This window comes from Aedes albopictus, chromosome 3, assembly GCF_035046485.1.
Source record: "Aedes albopictus strain Foshan chromosome 3, AalbF5, whole genome shotgun sequence".
Taxonomy (NCBI): domain Eukaryota; kingdom Metazoa; phylum Arthropoda; class Insecta; order Diptera; family Culicidae; genus Aedes; species Aedes albopictus.
In genome coordinates, this window is record NC_085138.1 from 117,935,371 (window position 1) to 117,948,079 (window position 12,709).

The 12,709-nt window shown below is 40.5% G+C and overlaps 1 protein-coding gene across 2 annotated transcripts in view; it reads left to right on the plus strand.

Annotated features, from left to right (window-relative positions):
* Nucleotides 1–12,709, plus strand: part of LOC109433355 (fructose-bisphosphate aldolase) — a 102,369-nt gene that overhangs the window by 32,751 nt on the left and 56,909 nt on the right. For both annotated transcript variants that reach the window (XM_062842504.1, XM_019709781.3), the window contains exon 4: nucleotides 8,057–8,676. In XM_062842504.1, the coding sequence (XP_062698488.1) occupies nucleotides 8,057–8,676 (620 nt within the window). The remainder of the gene's footprint in view (nucleotides 1–8,056; nucleotides 8,677–12,709) is intronic.

Sequence of the window (12,709 nt, forward strand, 5' to 3'; positions counted from 1 at the left end):
ACTGTTAACCCTCCAATACCCAAATTTTTGATTTTGATCTAAATATCATTTTTCGTCATATAAATCGATTTAAACGTTTTTTGGCAGATAATTCTTTTTAATTCTCGATTTTGTGAATCATAGTTTTTGATTTTTCGTGCCTGCCACACGATATACGCATGCAAAATGGTCATTGGCAGAGGAAGCTCTCAGTTAATAACTATGGAAGTGCTCATAGAACACTAAGCTGAGAAGCAGGCTTTGTCCCAATGAGGACGTTACGCCAAGAAGAGAGAGAGAGAGTTTTTTGATTTTTATAATTTTTATTTTTGAACATCCCCACACTTTTATATTTTTTTCTGGAAGCCAATTTGGGGAACGGATTTTTTTAGATGAAAACATTTTGAGATTTTATGATTATTGTTGAAATATTATTATTTTAATTTTTTTTCGCAGAAAATTTTATTTTCCGTGTAATTTTAAGGAAAATAATTTTAGAGTGTATTCGATTCCCTTAAACTATTAAACAAGGATAGAATGATTTGGGAAAAAAATAAAATATGTTAATTGTAGCGATTCAATACAAAATAAACAATGACTTCTAAAAAGTGACTAAAACATCAATTATTCAATGATTTAAAAAAAATATTAATACGCTTTAAAATACACCAAAAATCATTTTGAGATATTCAGAACAGTCCTAAATATTGGCCAAAAATATAAAAAAATGATTTTCTACGAAACAAAAATTACAAAAATGCTCAAACTATACCCCGTCTAAAGGCGGGATTGGGTATTAGAGGGTTAAAGATTTCTTCGTTGCACTGTGATGGCTTAACCTTCATCCAGCCAACGTACATTTTCCACCTTCGGAAAAGCACAAAAATGGTCATAACTTTTTTGTTTTTCGATGGATTTTGATGAAATTTTCACAACTTCCCGAAAAACTCTTCTAGTTTATGATGCCGGGGACATGGGTGCCTGGTCCACATGGCTCCGGAGTTATTCCGGATTGTCTTGGGGTACCAAAATTGGCCACATACTTTGCGCAACGTATATCTCAAGATCCCGATGAGGTAGAAGTATAGTGTCTTCGGCGAATTTGTTCAGCAGGTTAAGAACTAACTGGCAACGGCGACTTTGGTTCGTGATTCGGCCGCTAGGCGGCGCCAGTGTCAAAAATGTTCAAATCCTCATATCTCAGAAACCTGATAAGATAGAATGATGCTGTCTTCGGCAAAATTCTTCAGCAAGCTCAGAACTATCTGATAGTAAAGTCTTTGGTTTGGGATTTATCCGCTAGGTGGCGCATTCTGTCTGTAAAATTCAAACTCGTATATCTCGATACCCTAATGAGGTACAAGCATGCCGTTTTCAGCAAAGTTGTTCAGCAGGCTAAGAACTATCTGGTAATGGCGTCTTTGGTTCGAGAATCGTTCGCTAGGTGGCACCAGGGTAAAAAATCTTCAAACTTCTATATCTCAGAATCCTGATAAGGTAGAATGATGCCGTCTTCAACAAAGTTCTTTAGCAAGCTAAAAACTGTCTGATAATTGAGTCTTTGATTCGTGATTTATTCGCTAGGTGGCACCTTGTGTAAAATATTTAAACACGTGTATCTCGTTACTGTAAAAAGCCAAAAGCATGGCGTTTTCTATAAAATTGTTCGGCAAGTTGAGATCTTTCCGGCAATGGCGACGCTAGGTGACACCAGCAATCAAAACATTCAAACAATTTTATCTCAAAAAACGGAAAACGTGCAGCAAATTGTTCCGAAAGTTAAGAGGAAGTTGTGGGATATGGACTACCCTATTATTATGAACACCCCTGATGATGTGAGTGTCACTCGTGGATGTCGCTTGTTGCCTTTGTTCACCCCTGCGAATAACGATACTCTCAAGAGACAGCCATCATCGGCACTAACTCTCACATTCTCTCGCTCTTCGGTTTGGTATACAGAGGCACTTCGATGCACAGGAAGTTGACTCTGCCTCTTTACTTCTCGGACCATCGAACGGACAGGACGTCAGAGTAAGTAGCTCCCCGAATATGCGGAACCTAACCTTCCGGCTTCCCGCAGAAGAATGGAAAGGGGACGCCACAGAAGTAAGACGTATCTGGTTGTTCAGCAAACTAAGTGCCATTTGGCAGGATAGTAGACGGTCGAGTACGGTGGTACAAGAGACAATACTTTAACACCGTCTTTGACCCCCTGCAGACAAGTTTTGTCGCACTACAATATTGCTACTTTTGCTCCGTTTTTTTTCTTCCGGGAATGTCTCCGGGAATTTCTACAGGAACTCTCCCGGGATTTTTTCCAGGAATTTCTCGGGAATTCCACTGGGAGTTTATTCAAGAATTCCGATGGGAATTCCTCAAAAAAATCTTCCAGAAATTCTTCTAGGAGACATCCTCCAGCAGTTCCTCTGGGAAATCCTCTAGGAAATCCTCCAGGAATTCCTCCGGGAATTCCTCCGGAAATCTCCCCAGGATTTCATCTAGGACTCCTATCAGCAGCTTTCGGCAATTTCTGCAGGAATTCTTCTGGGATTTTTTCCAGGAATTCCTCCGGACCTTTTTCCAAGATTTCCTCCGGAAATTTCACTGAGAATTTCTCCAGGAATTCGTCCATGAGTGCCTCCAGGAATTTTTCCAGGAATTCCCCTGGGATGTTCTATAGGCATTCTTCCAAGAGTTTCGCTAGGAATTTCTTTGGGAATTTTTTTAAGAGTTTCTCCAGGAATATATCCGGGAGTTTTCTAAGCAAAACTGTCGTTTTTTTGTTCAAGAAAAACCTCTAGAAATTTCTCCAGGAATCTCTTCAGGAAGTCTTCCGTGATTTCTTTTTTCACAAAACCCTCGAGAATTTTTCCCAGAATTCCTCTAGGACTTCCTTTACGAATACCTCCGGGAATATATCCTGTAATTCCTCCGGGAATTGCTCCAGGAATTCCTCCAAGAATGTCTCCGGGAATTTCCCCAGGAAATCCTCCAGGAATGGTTTTGGGTTTTTTTCTTGAAATCTTCCAGAAAATCCTCCGGGAATTATTTCAGGAATTCCTCCGGAGACTCTTCTGAAACTCCACCGGAAATTTTTAAAGGAAATCTTCGGGATTTTCTCAGGAAATCCTCTGGGAATTTCACAAAGTATTCCTCTGAGAATCCCTCTAGGATTTGCTCCAGGAGTTCCTCAGGAAATTTCTCTAGGTATTCCTCCGGTAATTTCTCCAGCAATTCCTCTGGAAAATTCTTCAGGAAATCCTCCTTCCTGGGGGATTCCCCGAAGTAAACTTCTGGAAGAATCTTAGGAGGAATCCCCTGAGGGAATTCCTGGAGGAATCCCCGGGATGATTCCTGGAGAAATACCCGAAAGAATTCCTGTAAATAATCTGGAGAAATTGCTGAAGGAATCAGTGGAGGAATTGCTTATGGGAGTCTTAAAAGAATCCCCGGAGAAATTTCCTTGAAGGAGTCGTAAAGAAATTCCTAGTGGAATTCCAGGAAAATTTTTGAAAGGATTTCCTGAAGAAATTCCTAGTGGAATTTCTGTAGAAATTCCAGGGAGAATTTCCAGAGACATTCCCGAAGGAATTCCCGGAGAAATTCCCGGCGAAATTCCTGGAGAAAACAAATGAGGAAGTCCTTGAGAAATTCCCAGAGGAATTCCCAGAGGAAATGCTGGAGAAATTCTCAGAGGATTTTCTGAAAAAAGAAATCACGGAAGACTTCCTGAAGGAAGACTTCCTAGAAAAAATCAGAGTGGATTTTTTTTTAACTGGAAGTTTTCCTGAAGAAATTTTCGGTGGAATTTCTGGGGGAATTCCCGGAGGAATTTCTGGAGGACTTCCCGGACAATTTCTTGAAGAAATTTTCGAAGCAATTCCTGGCGGATTTTCTAAAGAAATTCTAGAAGGAATTCCCGAAGGAATTCCTGGATACATTCCCGGAGATATTACTGGAGGAGCTCCTAGAAAAATTCTCGGAGAAATCCATCCTGGAGAAATTCTTGAAAGAATTCCTGAGAAAAATCCCGGAGGAATTCATGGAGTAATTCCCGGAGGAACTCATGGAGGTATTCCTGGGAAAATTCTCTGAGGAAATGGGGAGGAATTCCAGGAGAACTCCTGTAGAAATTTCCAGAAGAATCCCTGGGGATATTACTGAAGGAATTCCTGAAGGAATCGTCACAGGAGTTCCTGATGTTGGTCCTAGAGAAAATCCTGGAAAAAATTCCGGAAGAATTTCCGGAGACATTTCCAAAGGGATTCATAGAGAAATTTCCGGAGAAATTCCTGGAAAAATTCCAGGAAGAGTTCCAGTAGAAATTCTCGGAGACATTCCCGGAAGTAAAAACGGAGTAATATTGTGGTGTGACAAAATTTGTCTGGGGTCAAAGACGGTGTAGCGAATAACCTAGCGCATAAATCACGAATCAAAGACTCAGAAAGTTTTTAGCTTGCTGAAGAACTTTGTTGAAGACGGCATCATTCTATCTTATCAGGATTCTGAGAAATATATGTTTGAAGATTTTTTACCCTGGCGCCACCTAGCGGATGATTCTCAAACTAAAGACTTTACTTTTAGATAGTTCTGAGTTTGCTGAAGAATTTTGACGAAAACAGCATCATTCTATTTTATCAGGTTTCTGAGATATGAGGATTTGAACATTTTTGACACTGGCGCCGCCTAGCGGCTGAATCGCAAACCAAAGCCGCCGTTGCTAGATAGTTCTTAGCCTGCTGAACAACTTTGCTGAAAACGGCGTGCTTGTACCTCATTAGGGTATCGAGATATACAAGTTTGAAATTTACAGACACAATGCGCCACCTAGCGGGTAAACCCCAAACCAAAGACTTTACTATCAGATAGTTCTGAGCTTGCTGAAGAATTTTGCCGAAGACAGCATCATTCTATCTTATCAGGTTTCTGAGATATGAGGATTTGAACATTTTTGACACTGGCGCCGCCTAGCGGCCGAATCGCGAACCAAAGTCGCCGTTGCCAGTTAGTTCTTAACCTGCTGAACAAATTCACCGAAGACACTATACTTCTACCTCATCGGGATCTTGAGATATACGTTGCGCAAAGTATGTGGCCAATTTTGGTACCCCAAGACAATCCGGAATAACTCCGGAACCATGTGGACCAGGCACCCATGTCCCCGGCATCATAAACTAGAAGAGTTTTTCGGGAAGTTGTGAAAATTTCATCAAAATCCATCGAAAAACAAAAAAGTTATGACCATTTTTGTGCTTTTCCAAAGGTGGAAAATGTACGTTGGCTGGATGAAGGTTAATATGATTTGATGACAAAATTCTTCTTCTTCTTTATGGCTAGCCGTCCGTACTGTGACTTGGCCTGCCTCGCTCCAACTTAGTGTTCTTTGAGCACTTCCACCCACAGTTATTAATTGAAGGGCTTTCTTTGCCTGCCATTGCATGAATTTGTATATTGTGGGGCAACTACAATGATACTCTATGCCCAGAGAGTCGAGAAAATTTTCCCAAGCGGAACGGGAATCGAACCCGCCGTCTCCGGATTGGCGATCCATAGCCTTAACCACTAGGCTAACTGTAGACCAAAATTAATAACTTTAATATTATGTTGTTTATTATATAGCTATATCTATCTCAATTTAAAATCTTTTACTGAACTTACTCGCCGCCGGCTTTGGCATAGTACTATGAAAACCGGATTTGATTTAGATTGCGAAGAATTCGACCGACTTTTCGAATACACTACATCTGTCCAATCATGATTTTTGACCATCCTACGTACCATGGTGTCACGTAGAAGGTTTGACAGAAATTGAATTGATATTGCTACCGAAATAGACATGGAGTAGACGGAAATAGAATTCGAGGCAATAATTTAATCTTAATATGTTAAGGAAGTACTAGTTGTGTTACAACATTTTTGAACTAGTAATTGGTATCAAATTGGTCGGTAATAGTCAAAAAGGAAGAATAAACTTCAACATTATTGGTCTGTATGGTATGTATGACGGGAATTAGATAAAAACTCCACTACACTAAGTTGAGAAGCTGGCTTGCGGAGTTTTTTTTTCGATGCCAACTAATCAGGTAAATCGTAATTAATGTTTCACAAATGTTTACATATGCAGGAAAACTCCACTCGAAGCTATCCACACAAACAACCCACAAGTTCATTAATCCTGATTGCCGCTCTATATGCACATACAAATTGCACACGAGAGCAAACACACACTCGCACTGACTCGTGTCTGCATTTCCTATTAATTTACTATCACCCGTTGCATCATCATCATCAGCCTCTGGCAGAGATGGGTTGGTTGGTGGGTGCACTATCCTGCTCGCCGTCACTGTCCTGCTGGACCCCATAGATCATCATGCTTACCTACCACGCTTGCTTTACTTTTGCCCCATCTATTTAACACTTCTCTAAAAATCATCATTTATTGTGGGGGAAGCTGACACCTTCTGCGCTCACATACATTGCCGTGTCATGCTAAAGCATTGCACTTTGATAACAATCGTAATTTATGCGCATGGTGTGTACTTGATGTGGGTACCAGTTATGGACACAAAAACTGGAAATTTCATGTAACTTCAAATGTTTTAACAAAATTTTGCAAAACATTTGTATGTCTTTAACTTTACTGTTCTTTGATAATTTCAACAGTTAGTATGTAACTGATAACTCCTTTGTCAATTGTCCATATGTTGCATTCGTATATCCTATGGTAGGCACGAAGATTCCACAGACAAACAGACGTAACGTTAAGAACAATTGTAGTTCACACTAGCATCACCCAGAGATGCCAGATTATTTTTATCTAAAATATGTATCAATACAGATTTTTCTGTATCTCTGTATTTGAGGGTATAGCAGACACCGAGAGTCCTAGATATCATACGAAACTTTTAAAAATGTTCTACTTTTTGACGGTGTTTAATTTTTACTGGTATTTACTTTTTTCAAACATGTGAGAAAATGCACAAATTTTCATAAATTCTTCCAAGATAAAGCAGCAATTTATAAAGTTTTATTGAATTTATTGAAAATAACTTCAAATTTTATACTTTCACATTTCAAAAATCTGTATTTTTCTGTTCTTTGTATCTTGTCTGTAGAGAAGGTCAAAAATCTGTATAATACAGAAAAATCTGTATATCTGGCATCTCTGATGTTACATGACGTACTACGTTATGCAGCAACGTCAACAGAAGGCACTAGTGTTGAACGTCAAACGCAAAGAAAAACGAAAAGTGTGCCTCTGGTTGTGAAGGCCTCAACTATGATGAATAAAGACGTTTTAAAGAAGAATGTTTCAGTAAAGTCCTTCTATGGTGCTACCACCCTAGCAGTGGTTCCCAAACAACAACTACCCCACCCGCTCACTTCCATCACCATCACATAATAAAGTGTGATGGGGTCGTGCTCGTGTGAAAATTGTCAAATCGTTCCGAACACAAGTTTACTACGTATGGACACGCGATTTCCGTTTTTATCCGGTGAGTAAATACCACCGGCGTCGATGCCGATGGGACGCAGACAAGCAGGTGTGCTCGTTCGTCAACCATCCGTTTCAAAAAACCGCGACGGAGAGGACTAGGAGTGCCATCCCACAAGTGCGCAAATAGAGCAGTTGTTGTGGTAAACAACATGGGTGGACCAGGACACTTTCCACGCGGATGCAATAAGTGGAAAATACGGTATTATCTCTTCCTTTTTTTGCGCGGCAGGTGATTATCACCCTTTTGTTTGTTTATTGATAGCACAAGGACAATAGAATTGATTGCTCAACGTGGTGAAGGGGAAGTAAATTAAGTGGATTATGAACAAATTTAACACCCACGCGGTTTCAAGTAGCCACTTTGTTTTGTATCTATGGTAATTGAATTCCATGAACTTTTGAATACGAACCAACAGTAATATCTAGTCATAATATATTAATAACATCAAGAGTAACATAAAAGAAGACTTTGGAAGACTAGTTGTGAACCTTGCTCCCGCTTTTCACGTTTTCAAACCGCACAAACTTTTCTCTGAAACACACGTCTAACCATTTATGTCTCTCTCCTACTCCTTCCAGGTTTGGATGACCTGGGTGCCCGCTGCGCTCAGTACAAGAAGGACGGCTGCGACTTTGCCAAGTGGCGTTGCGTGCTGAAGATCGGCAAGAACACCCCCAGCTACCAGGCCATCCTGGAGAACGCCAACGTGCTGGCCCGCTACGCCTCGGTGTGCCAGTCGCAGCGCATCGTGCCGATCGTCGAGCCCGAGATCCTCCCCGACGGTGACCACGATCTGGAGCGTTGCCAGAAGGTCACCGAGACCGTGCTGGCTGCGGTCTACAAGGCCCTCAATGACCACCACGTCTTCCTGGAGGGAACCCTGCTGAAGCCGAACATGGTCACCGCCGGACAGAGCTGCGCCAAGAAGCCGTCCGCTCAGGAAATTGCCCTGGCCACCGTGCTGGCCCTGCGCCGTACCGTGCCGGCCGCCGTGCCCGGAGTCACCTTCCTGTCCGGTGGACAGTCCGAGGAGGAGGCCTCCGTCAATCTGAACGCCATCAACCAGGTGCCGCTGCTGAGACCGTGGGCCCTGACCTTCTCGTACGGACGTGCCCTGCAGGCTTCGGTTCTGCGCGCCTGGGGAGGCAAGAAGGAGAACATCAAGGCCGCCCAGGACGAGCTTATCAAGCGCGCCAAGGTAAGTTCTATTCTTGAATCTGCATGCTAAAGATAAGTGTTCTGGACCTGTATGTTTCGATGTCAACCTCTGCGGTTGCTCTCGAATCTCCATCTCTGCGTGCGAAATTAGGGGTTGAATTGTTTGGTTGACGCAACAAGGACGACCAAGTGAACGGCACGTGGCAATCAATCATCGTCGTCCCGTCCGTTGCATTTTCCAGCCATCTGATTTCATTACACAGGACTCCACTGACTCCAGCTTGGATGTTCAAAGAAAGTGGGCAAACGAAAACGAATAGCTTTCCTTCGGGATGGCCTCCACTACAGGAGGCCAGGACTGTCGTTCCGCCCATCGCATCGGCCCTGTTTGGAGGAGGTGCTGCGGAACAGAGAGCATGATTGACTGGTGGATTTCTCAAGCTGAAAGAAATCTCATATTTCGCAGCCGTGGCATGCATTGTTATGGCCTCGAACGGCGCGGCGGCGGCAGCACACAATGCTTCGTGGTCGTGGTCCGTGGTAACGTCCAACGATGATGTTGGTTGACCTATAGCTTGCGGTGTGTCATCCTTCGGCCAGGACACCACCAGCACTCAGAAGAGACGAAAGTAATTGGAAAAGTGTAAGATGATTCCCGTCTGGCTGGCTGCCGGGGTGCGACCGTGATTGCAGCAGAATTGATTGCAAAATATGCGGAAGACCTATTAAAAACAATAACGATAAAATGGCAAGGATGTTTATACTTTGTGCAAGCACACACCTCCTCTCGGGTGGAGAGGGTGGTTGTGACAAAACAGACAAGTGATTGGCATTTAGGATAGTAGAGGCCCAGAGTGTGATGTATTGGATGTTGCATAAACGGAAACAGTTCCTGAAGAATGTTTTAAATTTCTACTGATTTTCAAGGAATCCAAACTTTACAAATTCCTGGTACTTAAAGAGAAGGCACATTTGAAGAAGTGATATATTTTAACCCTAAAAGGGATACCTGGGGTCCATTGGACCCAGGCGCCTTTCAGAGCTCGTATTTAATGGAACACACTCAGCATGGTGACGAAACTGAGGCCATGAAGGTATCCCTTTTAGGCTTAATAATAGAATAATCAAAAAACCTTTTAATAACTCAATTTCAAACCTATAAATCCTGAAATTTTTAAGAAAATTTTACTTTTCTAGATGTCAAAAAAGTGCTATCCTTATATTCAGGATTTTTTAAAAAGAATTCTTCCGAATTTTTCACTATGGATTTGTCTAAGTGTTCTTCCATTTGTTTTTGAACATTTTTTTTTTCAAAAGGACATCCAAAAACTTCAAGGATGTTTTTGTCGGAAAATCCTACTAGAACTTTCTCAAAATTTTCATCAGAAATAATTTTAGAAAATTAACTAAGAATTTCCTAGAAATCCCTGCTTTAAAATTTGAAATTTGTAGGAGACAGGAAATACTTCGAGAATATTTTCAGGAACCGTCTCAAGGATTTTTGTATAATTCCATTCTCAGATTATTTCTAGAATTCCAAACTGGACATTCCCAGAATTTCCTCTTAAGTATGCTCTTGAAATTGCAACGTATCTTCATCAAGCAGAAATTGGGCGTTCCTCTAAGGATTTTTTTAGAAATTTCCAGCAAGGATGTAGCCAGAAATCCTTTAGTATTCGGAAACTACTCATTGGAAATTTCTCCGAGATTTGTACGGAAGTTTTTCAACGACTTCTACAGAGTCCTTCTAAGGTTTTCTTAGAAATATCTAGCAAGGATTTTTCCAGGAATTGTCCACACGATTTCTTCAGTACTTTCTGAACAAACTTTTTTGAGAATAATTTCAGAAATTTCTTCAAGATTGGCGCATAAACTCTCCGACGACTCACGCAGAAATTTCTCTAAGGATTGGCCTGAGAATTAAAAAAAACTCCCTCTGAAAATTTCTACAACTATTTATCCAGAATATGGTTCTCTCTGAAGGTTACATCCAGAAATTCTACCGATTGTTCTTCGGAAAAACCATCACTAAATTTCACTGAATTTTAATCAAAGGACTCCTCTGAAAATATCTCAAAAATTTCTTCCAAGGACTCCCTCAGAAGTTTCTCTAAATTGTTTAATAGTATTTTCTGAGAGGTCCTCCTGAAAAGGTATTTTATAAAAATACTATGACATAAATCACGAATACAACGTCCGCATAGGGTTGCCTATTTTATGTTCAGTTAAATTTGGGAGGGTCTACGAGGCAAAAATAGAAATTTAGAAAATTCTTCAAATTTTTTTCTATAATTTTATTCTAATGTTGTTTCTAAAATTCCCAAGATGACATTTCTTAAATTTCTTCATGCTCTTGATACGGTTCAAAACATGTAGAATTCATCGCATAAAGTTTTCTCCGAGATTTCCAGCAAGGAATTCAACAAGAGCTCCTCAAACGATTTTCTTTTAGTAATTTGCAAAGATATTTCCCTAAATTCTCCGACGACTTCTACAGAAATTTCTCTTGGGATTTTCCCGATAATTTCAACAAAACTCCCTCCAGAAATTCCTACAACCATTCATCCAAAACTGATTTCTCTCTGAAGGATTTACCAAAAATTTGATTGATTGATTTGTCTTTATTATAAAGACTTGGCAGCCCTTGGCAAACCAGAAACTCCTTCGATTTTTTTTCCAAAAATTCTTCAAGAATTAGAAATTTCTCCATATATTGCTCCCCCAATTTGTTGAAAAAGTTTGTGAGAAAGTTTTTTTTTTATTTTTCTTTTAAGTTTATCCGAGAATTCCGAGAAATATGCAAGAATCCTTTTTGAAGTTTATGCAAAGATAGCCGAGGCGGTAAACGCACGGGTATTCAGCATGACCATGCTGAGGGTGACGGGTTCGATTCCCGGTCGGTCCAGGATCTTTTCGTAAAAGAAATTTCCTTGACTTCCTTGGGCATAGAGTATCTTCGTGCCTGCCACACGATATACGCATGCAAAATGGTCATTGGCAGAGGAAGCTCTCAGTTAATAACTGTGGAAGTGCTCATAGAACACTTAGCTGAGAAGCAGGCTTTGTCCCAGTGAGGACGTTACGCCAAGAAGAGGAGAGAGAGGAGGATGCAAGAATCCTTTTTGAAAATCATGCAAAGTTTTCTACAAGAATATTTTAGAAATTTGTTCAAGCATTCCTCCAAAATTTTTGCGAGAAATTAGACTGAAGATGCCTTTATAAACACTGTAAAATTTCATTACCATGAATTGCTCCGGAAACCCATCCTCAATTAACCTAAAGATTCTTCTGAAAATTTCACCAAAAAGTGCTTCCAAAGATTGGTTCAGTAGAATCTACGAAACTTTTTTCAGAAATTCTTACAGGAAGTCGTTAAAAAATGCTTCCGTTGATTTATCCGATGAGTATTCGAATAAGCTTTTTCACAAGTTCATTTAAAATCATGTACTGATTTATCGACCGTATTCTATAATTAACTTGATGATTTTGTGGCTATATCGGTCTCTTTCTACTCATAAGTATAAGGGAGTAGAGATCAAAGTGGATAATGAAATGATAGATATGATAGAATTCGCTAGGTAGCGAACAAGTGTGAAAATTTTATAGAAGGTGAAATTAGGCAAGTAGGCCATGTATTGAACGAATACATCGAATGCGTGAAACTTCTGCCGTGCGACCTGTGCTTTTAAACAGATCGGCTTGGTTGGTAGTTCATACCACCTTACCAAGACTGGCTAAGACCAAGACTGGCGCCAGTCTTGGTAAGGTGGTATGAACTACCAACCAAGCCGATCTGTTTAAAAGCACAGGTCGCACGGCAGAAGTTTCACGCATTCGATGTATTCGTTCAATACATGGCCTACTTGCCTAATTTCACCTTCTATAAAATTTTCACACTTGTTCGCTACCTAGCGAATTCTATCATATCTATCATTTCATTATCCACTTTGATCTCTACTCCCTTATACTTATGAGTAGAAAGAGACCGATATAGCCACAAAATCATCAAGTTCATTTAAAATTCTAAAAAGTCCAAAAAGTCATCTTAAAGTTAATTTAACGTAATTCTAACA